General features: G+C 38.0%; 1 protein-coding gene across 4 annotated transcripts in view; it reads left to right on the forward strand.

The window, feature by feature from the left end:
* Positions 1-14,823, forward strand: part of MGAT5B (alpha-1,6-mannosylglycoprotein 6-beta-N-acetylglucosaminyltransferase B) — a 122,586-nt gene extending 107,763 nt beyond the window's left edge. For 3 of the 4 annotated variants that reach the window (XM_003768680.2, XM_003768679.2, XM_031965556.1), the window contains 3 exons: positions 10,780-10,854; positions 13,117-13,379; positions 14,222-14,823. In XM_003768680.2, coding sequence (XP_003768728.1) covers positions 10,780-10,854; positions 13,117-13,379; positions 14,222-14,420 — 537 coding nt within the window. In that variant the 3' untranslated portion in view covers positions 14,421-14,823. The remainder of the gene's footprint in view (positions 1-10,779; positions 10,855-13,116; positions 13,380-14,221) is intronic. The other variant, XM_031965555.1, reaches the window with a different exon arrangement.
* The last annotated feature ends 3,565 nt before the right edge of the window (positions 14,824-18,388 follow it).

Below are 18,388 nucleotides of genomic sequence, written 5' to 3' on the forward strand. Positions count from 1 at the left end.
TTGTCTTTGATCCTGAGGCTAATAGGCAGCCAAGCATTTATTGATTAGGGGGGTAACATGATAGGATCTGCACCTTAGGAAAGTCATTTTAGTGACTGAATAGAGAGGGTGGATTGTATGTGTAGAGGGACTTAAGGTAGGTAAATCCACCAGCATGGATGATAATAATCATCTGTCATAATCAAGGCATGAAGTGGGAGGGCCTGTTCTAGAGTGGTGACAATGTCAAAGGAAAGAAGGAGGTATTTTTGAGAGATGTTGCAAAGATAAAATCAATAGATTTTGGCAACAGCTTGGATATGGGGAATGAGAGATAGTGAGGAATGAAAATGACATTTAGGTAGGTTGTAAGCCTGAGGAACTGTAAGCAGAGGAGGTGGAAGTGAAGGGAAGAAAGAGGGGGAAATAGTTAAGTTCCACTTTGGACATTTTTGAGTTAAGATGACTAGTGGACATCCAGTTTGAGGTATCTGAAAGGCAGTTGAAGATGAGAGATTGGAGATTGGCAGAAAGGCTGGAGTAGTAGAAGTAGATTTGAGAATCACCGTATAAAGATGCTAATAAAATTGATGGGAGTCAAGATCATCAAATGAAGTAGAATAGAGGGAGAAGAAAAAAAGACTCAAAATAGATCCCTTAAGAGCATGTGGTTAGAGGAAATGATCTGGAAAAGGATCCAACAAAGGAGACAGGAAATGAGTGGCTAGATAGGTAAGAGGAGAAACAGGAGAAAGTAGTGACCCAAAAACCTAGAGAGAAAGTAGAATCAACAAAGTTTTAGAGAGGTTGGAGAAAAGGCCATTGGATTTGGCAGCTAAGAGATTAGTAATTTTGGAGAGTTTGATGGAATGATGAAGTCAGAAGTCTTATAATAAGGAGTTAAAAAAAGACAGGGGAGAGAAAGTGAAGGCACGTATTGTAGAATTTTCAGAGAGTTTAGTTACAAAAGAAAAAAAAAGAATAATAGTGGGATTGGAGGGATCAAGAAAGATTTTTTTTCGAGATGGGTGAGAGATTTTAGTGATGATAGAAGAGGCAGGCTTTTGGAGGAGACAGGATAGATCAGGATTGCTTGAACTAGTGGGAAAGATCATGAACTTGGTAGTTAACTTGTTAGGAAAATTCCTAACAAGTTAGGAAAGATTTTGAGATTCATGGATTAAAACACTAAAAATCTGTTCATTATGGAGTGAACTTAAAAAAAAAAAAAGAGAGAGTGATTGCTGAGTGATAATATCAGAGTGGAGGGTGGGGGAGGATCTGAAAGTGGCAGGACTGTGCCAGGGAGTATGAAAGAAAAAGCAGCTAATCTTGAAGATGCTAAGAGATATGGGACCTTCAGAAAAAAACTATTTCAGTGCCTGCCTCAAGTTGAAAGGAAAGTGACAGGGGTATTCTGGGATGAAAGGAAATTTGTCCAAAAAAGAAAAAAAAAAAAAAAAAAAGGAGGTTTCCAGGGAGCCAAGGAGAATAGAGACTGGGAAAAGCAAAGATTTTAGGTAAACAGAACTGAAAGTTCAACCTCTTTATTTCACTAATGAGGAAACCAAATCTCAAGAAAATTAAGTGACCTTGGCAAAGGACATAACAGTAGTTAGATTCTGAGATACAACTTCTACCCAAATATTGGGATCTACAAACCAAATACTAGCTGCCCTTCCCTAATTACTGCTTTGCCCTGAGATCCTTCTATACCTTAATGTTCTTTTTAAAACTTTAAAAAATATTTTTATTATCCCCAGTTGTAACTGTAAAACATTTTTTAACATTTGCTTTTAAAATTTTGAATTTCAGATCCTCCCCCTTTCTCTCTCCCCTCCCCCCATTGAGAAAGCCATGCAAAACATTTCCATAAAAGTCATTTTCACATTTCAGTGTTCTTATGATTGGGATAAAGTTATATTTCTGAACTCTTCTAATTCCTAACCTTTCTACCTTCTTCTCCCCTACTTCACCTCACCCTCAGCCTTCTTATTTACCTTTCCAAGGACCTAGTATCTTCTACTAAGACAGAGCCCATTTAAAATACTTTTTTTGAAGGCAATTGGGATTAAGTAACTTGCCTAGATCACACAGTCAATAAGTGTCTGAAGCTGTATTTGTCAGATCCTCCTTACTCCAGGATCATTGCTCTATCTACTGTGCTACATAGCTGCACCCAATTAAAATACTTGCAGCATACTCAGATAAAACTCTTACCTATTTTGGAGAAATCTCAGTTTTTGGTCAACTTTTTTGGTAATTAACCCATGGCTATGACCACATTGGCATCTTGGGCCCCTTGTCCACTTTAGACATCAGAGTAACCTTGACTTTTGGGGAATGGAAAAAGACATCACCTACTAAACTCCAAACTACCCCTTGTTCTGCCAGTGACAGACCTCACATTATTATTTGTCTTCCAATTCTCATTCTCAGACTACCATGACATCAGGCAGCTGATACCATTACATTCAAGTGAATTGAATTTGAGTAAGGGAGGACTTTGGAAGTCACCAATATCCATGACATAATCAATTACTAGATGCTAAAAACCCTAGCAGAACTACTGTTGAACTGTCCTTTCTCATCACAATGTCGAGTGTAATCAACAGGAGTGCTTTCTTTCTGTTAGTAGCAGTGGACCTCCAAGAATAATTTCTAGAAAGAATTTGTTAACTGCAAAAGAAATTATGGTCTTCTATAGCACACAAACTTACCTATATTTGTTTATTTATAATTATGAAGGGAGAATTAGCTGATAGAGTTCCTTCTTTGCTCTCTTTCTTCCTTACACTGAAAACATTCTGTTATAGTTTACCTTTGGGACTTCCCTCCAAACACCAGAAGAAAGTGAGGAATTAGCACTTAGCAAATCCAGTAATTTATCTAAGTGAATGTGTAAAGTCAGACGTCTTTGCTTCTAAGGGAAGATTTTGTTTATTTTGTCACTACAAGGAGTGTGTGAAATAAGGTCTTTGTAACTTCAATCCTCAGTTGCCTGATTACAGGATAATTATCTGTCCAATATAGCTCCCAAGGTTAATATGAGGATCCATAGCAGCTATAGCTACAAGGAACCTTTAAGGGCTTATTAAATTTCTTCCACACACAACCCCTTTTTGTCTGAGAAATTTTTACGTGACCCCAAGTATGTGGGTATATAAAATAAGTATCCAAATAAAACATTTACTGATAATAAAGCAAAACTTCATGCTCTCATATCCAGTAATAACAATACTCCATATAGGGTCTTAAACCACAGTTTAAGAAGCCAAACTTCCTCATTTTGCAGATGAAGAAGCTTAGTCCCAGGGAAGCAAAGTTACCTTGCTTAGTAAGAGGAAAACTTATGTGCTTAAGGTAACTCACAATTCTAGACTGAAGGCTTCACTGACTCACACAAAATGGCTTTTCTGCTCACTGTTTGACTTTTGAATCTTACCACTTCAGCCAGGGAAAACCAGTATATTTGAATATAGACTTTAAAGCGCTTTCTATTAACCATTACCTTTAAAGGAAAACATTAATTCTTAAGAGGAATAGCAGTGTTCTTTAGCTAAATAACTGTCAAGCTCATCCAACTGTCTATCTCTAAGCTATGTGCTCTAATCCAGCTGGATTGTTAGATGCTGGACTCCAATCAGAGTACAACTCATAGCAGCACAGTCCAGGTTTCAGCTTTAAGACATCTTACCACAAAATTCAAGACCTTTCACAAAACAGAGGTGGTAACAGAGAGCAAAAATCCTTTATGAAAAACTTCATCTTCCAAAAAAAGAGTAATAGTTCTTTTCACTGGTGCTTTTGACTAATGATGTCATCTTGCCAACCAATCAGGAATCAGTCAGCTAGAGCATTCTCTCCATCCCCATCTTGTGCCTTTACCTTTTATTAGATTCTCTGGACCATTTCCCTCCTACTTCAGTGGTTTAAATGAAAGTCTCCTGATTCTTAAGGGCTCATCTTTTACTTAAAAAGTCACAACTCCCCAAATTTCTCCTATCCAACAGTATTTCAATCACACTTCAGTCTCCAAATCTTTATGTGGTCCATCACTTAGTATAGTACCTGGCACAAATTAGGCATTTAAATGTTTATGACTGACTGAATTCTCATTTTCTTAGTTTTACACTCATTAGTCTTAAAACTTATATATACAAGTTAGAAGGGATATACTTCACACCTCTGCCTTGAAATTCCCAACAATATTATCAGTCTCCTTAACATCCTTGAAATTGTGTTTCTTTCCAGCCACATTTCTCTAGTTTTGAATAAATAAGAGATGTTTCTTAGCCCCATACATTCAAGGGATTATTTCCATATTAGAAATAATAACAAAGAGATCCAAATTCTTAAACCTATACCCCAGATCATTTTCTTCTCCAAAATATCCAAAATCCCATTTGAATTTCTTCATACTTTTTTTAGCTGAGGCAATTGGGGTTAAGTGACTTGCCCAGGGCCACATACTTAGGAAGGTTAAGTGTCTGAGACTAGATTTGAACTCAGGTCCTCCTGATTTCAGGGCTGTGTTCTGTCCACTATGCCACCTAGCTGCCCCCTCCTCACACTCATTTTTAAGCAGGATACATTAAAGTTCTTTTTCTATTGGTATTAAATATCAAAATGTTTATACAAAACAGAAGCAATATCCCACACTCTTTGACAATATAAAACTCATCCTTTATACAAAAGCATTTTCATCATTTCTCTTTTTCTCTTGCTCCTCTGACTGCTGATTGGTTGGCAAGAAAAAAATTTTCTTTTTCTAATGGCAGAAAGGCCTTTCAAGGTGATAAGAAAATATTGTTCTTCTGTCCAAATACATCTTCTATCAAAACTCCTCTTTCTTTATCTTGTTGCAAATCCAGAGCCCAGTACTCATAAGCAGGATCAGTGCTAAACAGTCTATTGAACTGATTATGGTGCTCACCTGTAATTAGATCTAATGGGTATAATTTCTAATCTGGTTGATTTCTCTGGCAGGATATTTATGGCAGGAAGTATCTGGCTGGGACCTTTGCCTACTAGCTGAGGCTTTGAATTTAGGTTTGACAAGGGCTTCAAACGACTGAGAAGGAATAATTCTGCTGTCAGTAAGCATGGAGAACAACATTTTTAGAAGAAAATCTGTTCCCTTGGTGTGTTTATTTATAACTTAGGCCTGGAGCTTTGTACATAATATGCTTCCAGATGGTAGCTTCCAGATGCTACCTTCAGGAACATGACTGTCTGAAACAGATTTCAGGAAGGAATCAGAATGCTTGAACCCCTGCTGGGATGCAGCACCCTTCTTGTAACACTTCGAACCACTAGTTCAACAAAGAATGAAGTATGGCAGAGTAGTGTGATAGACATGGCCAGTATGGTTTGATCCCATAGAGTCAGTTTCCTAAAAGTCTAGCTAAAATGGTGACTGAGAGGTCAAGTCATATAATCAGACCATGAACAGGAATGTCTGGGCCAATTGGGTAGTCTGGAGTGAAGAAGATCTAAATTCAAATCTAAATTTGGATACCTTTTAACTGTGGGACTCGAGGTAAGTCACTTAAATTTTATTTGCTTCAGTTCTTCATCTGTAAAATGGGTATACAATAGAGAAAAAAATGGCACCCTACTTGAGTATTTTTGCCAAGAAAACGATGTTCAAGAGGTTATGATGACTCAGCCACAACTAAATAATAACAACATAGGAATGAATGTCCAGGCATATCTCTTGAAGTGTGGTTCTGGGAGGTTCTAGGTGGTTCAGTGGATGGAATGCTGGGCCAAGAATTGGAAAGGCTTGAGTTTAAATCTAGTAGAAGACACTTACCAGCTGTGTGACTCTGGGCAAATTGCTTAACCTATTTGCCTCAGTTTCCTCAATTGTAAAATGGAGATAATAATAGCATTTATTTTGTTGCTGTAAGGATCAAATGAGAATAATTGTAAAGTATTTAGCATAGTGACTAGAACATAGGAAATATTTATAAATGTTAGCTATTATTAAATGCTACTATCACTACTATTATTAGAGGCAGCAGTGGCCTCAGTGAATAACAAGTTCAAATCTAGTGTCAGATACTTTCTAGCTGAATGAGCTTCAGCAAGTCCTTTAACCCAAGTTTGCCTTAATCCACTGGAGATTGGCAAATGAAATGGCAAACCACTCCAGTATCTTTTCCAAGAAAAGCTATAATCCATGAGGTCATGGAGAGCTGAACATAACTGAATAACAACTATTATTATTATTTGTGGTGTTCTCTTCTTTTGTATAATATATATGATGGTTCTCTGTGGGCAGGTTTCTTAGGGAGGTTTTCTGGAGGCAGCCTTAGTTTCGGTTCAGAGTAATAATCATTCCAAATACAGCCAGCTGATAAAATCCAAACGTTTATTTCTTATCTCTTTCCTTGGGCCCAGTTAGCTTTCTTAGAGGCCTGTCTCTCTGTTTGGTTCCAAGAGCTCTTGCAGCTTGTCCTTTGCTTCTGCTTTCTTCAGCCTCCAACCAGCACAAAGGTGGAAGATGGAATGAATCTGACTCTGCCTCCGAGAGTGGGCTTGTGGGCTTCTGTATATCCCATAGTACTCTTTGCCTGAGAGCTTCTTGCTTATATGCTATTCACTGAGTACACACCAATCATTATATCACTGGGAAACCATTATTTGTTGTATGATTAAATCAGTACTAAACTAGATTTCACCATTGTCTCCTCAATTCCACTTAGTACCTTGTTTCAAGTTCTGGCCCATAACATCTCCTCCTAGGATCAGATCATACTGAACCATGCTAAATTAGATGATTATTGTCTCTATCAACTCTAATGAGTTAACACTTTGTAAGGATTCTAACAATTATTGTTGGTATTGTTATTCGGGTATAAGTTCATGGAATCAATGATTGTCACATCTGGAAAAGATAATTCAATCAATATTTATTAATTATTCCCTATGTGCCAGTCCCCATATGCTAAGGACGCAAGATACAAAAGATACAGTTCCTGCTCTTATACAACTTCCTCCCTACTAAAAGGATGTGGCATGTAAACAGATAAATAAATACAAGATAACTTGAGGAGGAAAAGAAGCCAATACAGAAAGGCTTTGCAGAAGGGCTAAGTAGTCCTTGAAAGAAGTTTAGGATTCAAAGAGGAAAAGGTGAAGAGGGAATCCATTCTACCCATCTGAAGAAAAACTTGGAGGCAGGTCAAGTTTGGATGATAGCTAGTAGTTGGTTGTATGTAAGAGTGTAAGTGGGTGGAGATGGAATAGTAGAAATAAAGCCATAAAGGTAGGCGGAAACCAGATTGTGAAAGATTTTAAATTCAAGACTAAAGAGTTTGTAGAGTAAACTAAAGATAATAGAAAGCTACCACAAAAAAAAAAAAAAAAAAAAAGTATGAGCAGAGGAATAACATGATCCGACCTGTGTGTTAGGAATATTAAAGCAACAGGTGTATGAAAGATGATTTGGAGAGTGAAGAAGGTGAAATCAAGAAATTTTTAGTAAACTATTGCCATGATTGAAACAAAAGCTGATGAGAGCCTGAATTGGGATGGGGCAATAGAGCCGACTTGGGTTAAAGAGCTTATCTCAACCAACCTTTTCACATTCTCATTGAGGAAATTGAGAATCAAGAAAATTAAATAATTTGCCCAAAGTCATGTAGAAAAAGTATTGTTTTATCTTGATTAACTAAAAAAAAAAAATCTTGCCCAGGGTCATATAGGGTCCGTGTCACTGTATCAGAAAGTGTCAGAGGCTGGATTTGAATTCAGATGCTCCAGGGCTGGTGCACTATCTACTACACCACCTAGCTTCCCTATAAAGGAAAAGTTTGTTTCCTTCCTCCCTCCCTCTCTCTTTTCCTTCCTTCTTTCCTTCCTTCTTTTCTTCTTTTCTTCCTTCCTTCCATCTTTTTCTTTCTTTTTTCTTTCTCTCTCTCTCTCTCTTTTTTTTTTTGGTAGGGGGGGGAGTGTGGTGGTGGTGAGGCAATTGAGGTTGTGACTTGTCCAGAGTCACACATCTAGTATATCTAGTATTAAGTGTCTGAGTATAATTTTGAATTCAAGTCCTCCAAACTTCAGGGCTCTATCTATTACATGAGATCACAAATATCCTTACCTTCTTCCAATTAAACAGCCAATTTCTTAAACTTATCTTAACATGATATAAACTTGAAAACCCTCATCATCCTGTGGTTCTAATATCCTTCTTAAAAGTGATGTCCAGAATTGAGCATAATTCTTTAGATATGATCTGAATAGGGCAGGAAAAAATAACACCATCAAATTCTTTATTACTCCAGATTTTAATCTAAGATCAAATTGTGGGCTAAAGGTGGGAAGAGTTGATTGCCGTATCACATTATTCATTCATTTGGGGCTTGCACTCCACCTAAAAACCCCAGATCTTTATAACTATATCTTCTCTATCTTGTACTTATGAATGAACAATGTAAGAGTTGAATGGAAATGTAAGATTTTGTACTTCTCTATATTGAGTTTTATATTATTAGATTCACCCCAATGTCAATGCATTTTTTAATCTTGTCATCCAGCATATTAATTATCTTAGCTTTGTATTATTGAAAATTTGATAAAGATGTCGTTTATATCTTTATCCAAGACATTGAAAATATGTTAAATTGAAAATACATTCAATAGCACAAGAGCTCATTAAAGACTTACAGTCAACGATTTAAAATCATTATGACTCAGCTTTGAATCTGGCCATTCAACCAGCTCTAAATCCAATTATCCTATTGTGTAATTCAAAGATTCTTAAACTGTGGGTTACAACCCCATAAGGGGTAACTGAATGTGGGAGACATGACATTATGATTTATTATCAGTAAATGTTGACTTGTATACCTATTCTATATATCTGTATACCTAGGATCATGGAAAATTTCTCAGGCAAAAAGGGGTCCTGAGTAGAAAGGATTTAAGAAGCCCTGGTCTAGTCAATATCTATGTTCTCCACAAAAAAAAAAAACAAAAAAACAGCATGAGATATTTTATCAAATGCTTTACTAAAATTTAGGTGTCCCAATATTTATAGCTATTCCTTGGATTTATTCATCCAACAATCCTGTCAAAAAAGGAAATAAGGTTTGTACTATAACTAGTCTTGATGAAGTTAGTTCTTTTCTAAATATTTCCTAACTCTCTTATTACTATGAGAATTTTAACAAGAACTGAAGTTAATTTCATTGGTTTATAATTTGGATATGGGAATGGGTGTTGGGTTTGGAAGTGGGAGAATAAGAGATGGTACCAAGATTATAAACCTGGGTTCCTAGAAGAATGGTGGTACCCTCAAGAGAAAGAGGGAAAGTTGGAGGAAAATATGATTCAAAAGGAAAGATAACATGTTCCATACTGAACCTCAGCAAGAGAAGAAAAATCTGAGGCACAGAGAAGGGAAACGTTTTGCCCATCTATGGCTAGTTATTCACAGAGCAAGAACTGAAACTCAAGTACTTTGAATCTTAGTCTGTTTCCTGTCATCTTGTATATGAACTTCCCTTCAGCCCTCCATGGGCTTTGCAGGACTTTGGGCTTATAAGAAACCTCTTTTACCATTACCCATTCCTGAGGAAGTAAAAGTGAGTAGAAGCCCTTTGTGTTGTAGCTATGTTTCCTTGGAACTACCCCCAAAATAGCTTTTCTTCAATGTTTTTTAAGACTAGATCTCCCCATTTCCTTCAGGTTAACACTACAGGGCCTAATCCTGCTTCTGAGTGGAATGGGAACTTTTGATTTGCTCTGATTCTATCCTGGGCTGGTTTGCTCCATTTTAGGCAACTTGGTAGCCCCCTGCTCCCAGAGCCCCCTGCTCATCATATTGATCACAAATTTGATGTGGACACATGATCAGTGTAACCCACTAAAGAACTTCTGAGCTTAAGAGATCCTCCAGCTTTAAACTCTCTTGGGGGAAAAAGAGAAAAAGAAAAAAAAAAAAAATATATATATATATATATATATTCCTTTCATGGAGTTGTTCTCATCCAGGAAAAAAAATAAGCATAAATAAGAAACATGTTATAATGGTATTAAAAAAAAAATGCCAATTGGTGAGTAGGGAAGTAGGGGGCTGAAAAAGACCTCAGCTTTGTATGATGAATTACTCTTAGTTCTTTCTCTTAACTTTTTTGTGCACTACCCAGTGATCAGCACACACATTCCTAACATCATCTTGTATATTTGTTTTTTTGCATATATAGGCCTACATGTGTTTATATATTCACATATATTCAACCTTGTGTACATATGTACACACATGTGGTTGTTCGTGGACACAGATGTATATATGCATGTGTATGAAGTTGTTTGTCCTTCATTATTATATTATTATATACATATATCTATGCACACATGTGCATGTGCATAGACACACACACTTTTCTACTAGAATATAAGCTCTTGGGGGGGAAAGACTGCTTTTCATCCATAATGCATAGAACAATATCCATTATGGTAGCTGCCTAAGAAATGTGTGTTGATTGATTGATCCTCACAAAAATCTTGTGAAGTAGATACTATAAGGATCATTATTTTTTACTTTGTAGATGAAAAAACTGAAGTATATAGAAATATGCTAAACTAAGCATGATTGCTGCAGGGGGTGGGGGAGCAGAAGAGAACCACTTGTAACTTCTCAATGCCTGGAATATTCTTTCTACCAATATCCTCCCAAATAAATTGATCTAGAGTCTCCCAGAGGCCCAGGTCTCTGGAGATAGTGACTCAATTTGGAGTCAGGGGCTGACTTCATTGCTGTCTTCATCTCACCATTTCTTCTTACAGGTGGACCCCTATCTGCCCTATGAATACACATGTGAAGGGATGCTTGAGAGAATCTATGCTTATATCCAGCATCAGGTTAGTCCCCAAACCTTTTCCTCCCCCATCTAAGGCCTTCTCCTGAACAATGTTAGATTAATTGCTTTTTCACTCTTTGCCTCCTAACCAACCCATCCTTATAATACATAAGAAGGAAATTGGAGCAAACTATAAATTAAATGGTAGAGAGACCTCTTAGTCTTTAAAGGTCATACTGTCTTTTGATTCTTTTTACACTAATCAGTATTCTCAAGACAGACTTATATGGGGATAAAAATGAAGGTTAGGAGGAAACTTAATTTCAGAGTTAGATGACCCTAAAATCTAGCATCATTGATGAGTCTTGACTCCATATGGGGTCATGTAATTGAATGAGAAAATTGGGAAATTATGATTTACTATCAAGAAATGTTTGATTTATATGCCTATTATATATACTCAGGGCCACATAAAAATTTCTCAGGCAAAAAGGGAGCATGAGTAGAAAAAGTTTAAGAAGCTCTACTGTAGTATACTTGTTATTTTTTTCATGTAAGGAAACTGAAGGGCTGAGAAGAGAAATAATTTGCCCAAATTTAGTGGTAGAGTCAAAACTATACCCTGATTCTCAATTTAGGGTTCTTTCCATGATACCATTTAACCAGTGGTGTGCTTATAAACATTTAACAACTATCTTTTGGGGGAGAGGAGGATGGGAAACAGTTGCTCACAATATCTCTTTTTATGTTTAATCTGTGTTATTATTATTATTTTCTCCATAACATTTTAAAGTCTAGACAATCAACAAAACAACAAATCAAACCCTTGTTTGTGGTATTTGTTGATTTCTGAGGTGCAAATGCTCATGCTTAAAATTTAACAATTTTATGTCTGAGCAGCCTCTATGGTATACCCCTACTACCACAAGCCTTCAATTATCATAATTAAAAAGCATTTACTAAGCTCCTAAGCACTTCTAGAATTGTACTAGTTTGTAGACAAAGAAAAATGTCCATCTATTTGTCTCCTGCTCTGTAAGAACTCACAACTTTAAGGCAAGTTTAGTGACAAGCATATATGTCCAGGGCATATTAATGACAAAATGTTTTTATAAACATTCAGCAAGTTTTGAATAGACCTTGTAGGATTTATAGAAGTACCTTTCTGGGATGCAGATAGAGAGCAGAGATTTGTAGATTGCATAGGACACATGTTTTCCTTTCCCTCCGTCAGGCAATGACTTTCCCAACTTCTGACTCTTTCCCTTTCTGAAAAGGGAAAACATCTAAATATTAACAACAAACTGGGAAGCAAGAAGTCCAGAAAGAGAAATAAACAGAGTTTTGCAGGTCAAAGAAGGGGAAAACATCCTCTTTAGTTTCAAGTTCCCCAGGTGGAGCTCAGCAATGCCCCAAGGATGGGAGGAGAGTAGGGAATGGAGCACAATTAATAGACCTAAAAAACAAGCCAAGAAGATGGAAAAAAGGGAGGGGGAAAAAGAATAGAAGAAACTGGAATGAAAGATCATAAAGGTAGGGAAGTGAAGGCACCATAGAACAGTAGTCAAGTCAACCAATCACCAAGCACTTATTAAGCACTTTATATATGCCAAATATTGAGTTAGGGACCCAAGCACAAAGAAAGGATCATAACCAGAAGGAGCCTACAAAAAAGAAGGGGAAGGGAATAGGCGTTTTCATAGCATCTACTATGTGCTAGTCACTATGTTAAATGCTTTAAAAAAAATTTTTTTTAATAATAGCTTTTTATTTTTAAAAATACATGCAAAGATAGTTTTCAACATTCATTCTGCAAAACCCTGTGTCCCATATTTTTCTCCCTCCCTTCCTCTCTTCCCCTTCTTTTAGATAGCAAGTAATCCAATATAGGTTAAACATGTGTAGTTCTTCTAAACATATTTCTACATTTATTATGCTGCACAAGAAAAATAAGATCAAAAAGGAAAAAAACTGAAAGAAAAAAAACAGTGCCTTCTTTTTTTTAAACAAATGTCTCATTTGATCCTTAGGTAGGTGTTAACTCTTAAAGGTCATCTACTTAAGTTTCTTCTCTTGTTTTTCAGAAGAGGTAACCAAACTAGACAGATTGAAGCTGAGTAGGGATTTGACCCCCAACCCTTTTGATTCAAACTTAGTGTTGTTTCCATACATCATACTGCTCAGTTGTGACTGTGCTGTTCCCTCTACTCCAAGGAGAAAGAAAAGGAGAAGAGACTAAAAGCCAATTTATCTTTGCCCATTTCTGCCCTGTGGCTTCATCTTTACCCATTTCCCTTTCCTAATTCTACTTTCCTCCTGGCAGGATTTCTGCACAACCACAGAACCCTCCCCACTGATGGGTCCACCCCAACCTGCTCGAGCCCCCACTTCCCTGGCACCCAACACTACACACCTGGTTTGGCCCCACAATGCCAGCCTGGGTTCGGAAGCCTGGCCTCCTTTCCACTCATTTCAGGGCTGGCTGGCAGAGACCGGGAGGACCTGCACAGATGCCTGCTTGGACAGGGGCCTCATATGTGAACCTTCCTTCTTCCACTTCCTCAACACTCAGGATGCTTTCCTGAAGTGAGTGCCTATGCATCCCTCCTTTCCTTCAGCATCTCTAGGAAGAGAGGAAACTCTAAAAATCATAGTGTTATAATCCCCTCATTTTAGAGTTGAGGAAACTAGCCAGAGAGACAAATATCTGAGGTTACACACATAAGTGGCAAGACCAAGACTGAAAATTCTATCTTTTGACTTCCTGTCCATGTCATCTTACCTCCCTTGCCTATCTCTAAGCTCCAACATTCTTAACCCAGGGTGGTTTTTCTTGCCTCCTCTGACAATCCCAAAGAGGACTGGAAGTTCTAAACTTCCTCTTGGTTTCTACATTTCTAACATGTAGCACCCTCTCTCCAAGGCTAAAAAGCACATCTTTCCAGAGGTCCTGGACATTTTAAAACTCAAAAGAGTCCAGTTGCAGCCTCTGAGTAATTCTCTACCTCACCTGCATTTGGGCCTAAGTCAAGGTCACACTGGTTGTATCTTAATATAGAACCCCCTTCTCACTTCTTATCCTCAAGCCTTCTCTCAGAGTATATTCCTCTGACTTTTGGTGGGAAGTCAAACCAGGTTGGTTAGTGACCAGGTTATTCCTCCCCCTATATATCTTTTCTGAGGGGGAAGGTGGGGAGAAAAGTAAGAGGTGCCATCTGTATCCCATGCTGATTCCCCCCCCCCCCCGGAGCCACTGAGATGGAAGTAAAGAAGGGGAGAAAGTGAGGAAAGGGGGAAGGAATCTGTCGGTAACCTGCACTAATGGAGCCAAGTTGGTGGTACATGGGAGGGAAGCTTCCTTAGACCTGCTAGAGTTGGGGGAAGCTGGATATTCAGATGTCTGTGTGCTCTTCTCTCCTTCCCCACAGGTTGAATGTCAGTTGTGATCGAACTGAGTCAGAAATGAATCACCTGTACCCGGCTTTTGCCCAGCTAGGTCAAGAGTGCTACCTTCAGAAAGAGCCGATACTCTATAGCTGCGCTGGCTCCAACACCAAATACCGCCGCCTCTGCCCATGCCGAGACTTCCAGAAGGGACAAGTGGCCCTCTGCCAGCACTGTTTGTGATATCTATGGGTTGAGCCAGGGGTAGGGGCTGCTAACGGCCTCCTTTGTGCCAACCTTCTTCTCTATCCTCCTCTTCATTTCCATCCCCTGTCTCCCACCTTCACTGAGAACTGTCAGGATATGCTTGCTACCCTGCCCTATTCCCAGGAGAAAGCACCAGCAGTTTTGGTTCTCCATGACCCACCCTCCCTGACTCCAGGCTGGGACATTCCTAGTGACAGTGATGTGTCCTTCTCTGAGGCAGGAAAATGGTAAGAGTAGAGTAGTAACAAACCTCCCTGGAGGAAAGGGGAAAAGGATATCTCATCCCTTCAATCTCGCTCTAGGCTTAGGATTTGACCACTAAAAGGCCTAGATTCTAGGGGATTTAGCTGAGGGGAGAAGATATGGGTCAAAAAAAAAACAAAACCAACCTGAATCTAGAAGGTCCCCATGGTTTCATAGTCTATAATCTGTCAAACCAAATGTGTAGGTCAAGAGAGGGAAGATTTTAGACATCTTGGACCCAGGAAAAGAGCCATTAATGTATAGATGAGTAGGAACAAAGACAAGGAAGGAGAGTGGTTTGAAGGATGCGACCAAGAGAACTAGAGAAAGGACTTTATTATCCTTCCTGACCTTGATATCTGAGGAAATTGAACCTTAATGCTGATTGTCTTTGGGCTACTTCCTTTATTTGTGGAACCTGCATGATCACTCTGGACCACGGTTCACTGCAGGTCATGTTTGGGAGGAAAAGTTAGAAGAGAGGGAGCCTGGTAGTCATTGGTGCTGTCTATGATCTCTTGCCTTCCTTCTTCATGGCTCTAAGCTGTTCAGGGTCCTAGCACAATCCCCCTTCAAGTAGCAAGGGCTAGCATTGAGTGTGTGAAGATTGTTATTCAAGGCCTTAGGAATTGATCTTTCCATCCTGTAATTCCAAATTTCCTCTTTGGTCTTGGACTTGAAATTTATTTATTTTCCCTGACCCAGAGACAGTAAGTTTAGTTCTAAATCAGAAATAAATCAGCCTAGCCCATGGTGCAAAATCAGTGACCCTGCTATGCAAGGGCCAGCACTGGTAAAAAGGATGACTTTCTCTAAGCCTTCCAGGCAAATTCATAGGGTTTCTAAGTCATGTTATTATAGAACCTAGATAAAGTTACCCTCCTACTTCAAAAGGGCAACCTCCCTGTCCTAACAGAAACTATCTCTCTTGCCTCCAGATTCCCCAGGCTTCTGGTCAATTCTTAAAAACTAATCAACTCCTATGCAGCATATCCTCAGTCCCAATCCCTGGAGACTCCCTGTCCTAACTCCCTTTCACTCTCATTTCTTTGACCTTACAGATAGACTAGCCAGGCCCAGAGCCTTCCTGGCTTGGAAAGATCTGGGTATCCAGGTACACTGCCACACCTCCCCTCCCTTTATTGACTATCTGCCCCACTAAGAGCTACCTGTTATCCTGACATGCAATATCAAGCACCACTCCTCCCCTTTATCCCTTCTCCTAAAAATTATGGTAGAGAGAAATGCTCCTGAAGTGTAGAGCAGCATTCCAGATCTGTTTTAAGTTCCTAGGCCAAGAAGATATCCCCATTCTGACTGGGGGGTCCCAGCCTGCTCAAAAGCAGGAACTAGAGAAACAGAAAGTCTTGGGGATGGGAAAGGGAGGGGGCAGTTAAATGGCACAGTGGAGAGAACACCAGTCCTGGAGTCAGGAGGACCTGAGTTCAGACACTTAAACCTAACAGTTACTAGCTGTGAGATCTTGGGCAAGTCAACCCCAATTGCCTTGCCAAAAACACACACAAAAAAAAACATGAGAACAAGGGCCTGATTCAGGGGGTGGGAGGTGGAGGAAAGCAACAGAGAAACTTTTTTCTTTTTCTTTTTCTTCCTTGCCTCCCTCTCTTCAGTCTTCATATCTCCCTTCCTTTTCTTTCTTCCTCCTCCTTGTCTTCTCTTTGTAAAGAAAAATCCTTTGTAAAGGATTTATTTCTTGAAATAATAAATATTTTATTGGGATGTCAGAAAGTTTGGGCTATTTTTCTTGGTCTTCTCTGGCTTATAGTATGGAACACAAGAGAGGTTCTGAATGCCCAGAGATGAGAACAAAAGAAGAAGCAGCATTTCATAAATGTTTTGTAGTCTATCTTAGACCTAGAAAGGCCTTTAGAAATTCTAGCTTTTCCAAATGAGGAAACAGACCTGGAAAGCTTTGACTTTCTCAAAGTCATACATGCAGTTAGTAGCAGACTGGTTTAGTAAAGTCAACTTTAACATGAGGCCTTTCCCAACTACTCTCAAATCTAAAGGTCAAGAATTTCAAAAGTAATAATGAAAAAAAGAAAAAGAAGAAGAAGAAAAGGGGGGAGAAAAGTGCTTAATAGTACCAAATTTTAAACCATACTACAGAGCAGTAATCAATAAAGTTATTTGGTACTTGTCATGCAGAAAAGTCCAGATGAAAAGTTCATTCCACAAAGAGATAATTTAAATAAATATTATTGCTACCCACTGAAGGAGAAGGAACACAGAAGGACATTCAATGTATGAACCATTGAGCCTGCAGTAATCAGCAAATCATGGGGTTGGGAGGACAAATCTATGCTCTAATTGAAGGCCCAGAACCACTCTGGGCTCACAGTTATATCTCATTTAAGACAAAGGATATCTATAGGGTTCTTATCTATAGGGCTAGTAAAATAAAAGTATTTTCTAAATTACCCAATAAAATGGGAATGATTTGGAACCAGGAAACTAGAAATGAGATAGAGAGTAGTAAGAAACTTAACCTTAATGGTGCCATTCCAGCAATAATGTGGAGGCATTGGAGAGAAGGGCATACTAGTTAAACCAATTATCACTTATCAACAGTACTGTTTAAAAATAGAAAAATATAATCAAAAAGCTAGATTAGGAACAGAAGATGTAGAAGCAAACGAACAAAGTAGTATAATGTTTGATAAATTTAAAGTATTTAGCTATTAAGGAGTCCACAAAAACAGTTGGAAAATAATCTGGCAGAAATTATGTTTAAACTAACATTTCACATTATATACTATGTATAATATTTGCTAAATGATTTTATGATCCAAATATAAAGATAATAAAGAAACTAAAAGAACAGCTACAGACTTGAGAAGAGTTCTTAACCAAAGAAAAAAATGACAGGATCATGGGCGATAAAATGGACAACTTTGATTATATAAAATTGAAAAGATTTTGCACAAACAAAATTAATGTATTCAGTACCATACCAATCAAACTTACAAAGGGTTAATTTGTAGAAATAAAAACATCTAGAGGATCAAGAATATCAAGGATAATAAAGGGAAATAAGTAGGAAGTAAAATTCACAAAATTAGAAAGAAAAGTTACATGAGGAAAATTTTTATGACAATTTTCTCCGTTAAAGTCTAATATGTAAAATGTAAAGAAAAGTGATTCAAAAATATATAAACAGAAGCCACTTTCCAATAGACAAATGAAAAATATAAGTAGATAGGTCTTGAAAGAAGAAAAGCAAGCTATCAACATTCATTAAAAAACACCCTAACTCGCTAATAACAAAAGGAATACAAATAAAGACAACTCTAACAACCTACCTCAGATTTTAAAAAAAAAAATAAATAAATAAAATGAGGGGAGTAGAGGGGAACAACCTGCCATCAGATGGTAACCATGACAAAAACAGAAATTGGCAGTGGTTAGAGACAAGGTGGGAGAATAGACACTGTTGCCCACAAAGTGTTCATATTTTAATAGAGGGAAAAGATATAAATGTACCTTGGGAATCATAATGATTTTAGCAATCACAAATATATGTAAATAAAACAAACATAGGGCCTGGATGTAATTTTGACCTATATTCTTTGTTTTAGGAGAGGAAGCAAAAGGGAAAGGGGAAAGAAATACACAAAAGAAGAATGAAAAACAAGGGGAATTTATTATTTCCTTAAGGAGGGATCTGTGAGAAGAAGTCT

This window comes from Sarcophilus harrisii, chromosome 4, assembly GCF_902635505.1.
Source record: "Sarcophilus harrisii chromosome 4, mSarHar1.11, whole genome shotgun sequence".
NCBI classification, from domain to species: domain Eukaryota; kingdom Metazoa; phylum Chordata; class Mammalia; order Dasyuromorphia; family Dasyuridae; genus Sarcophilus; species Sarcophilus harrisii.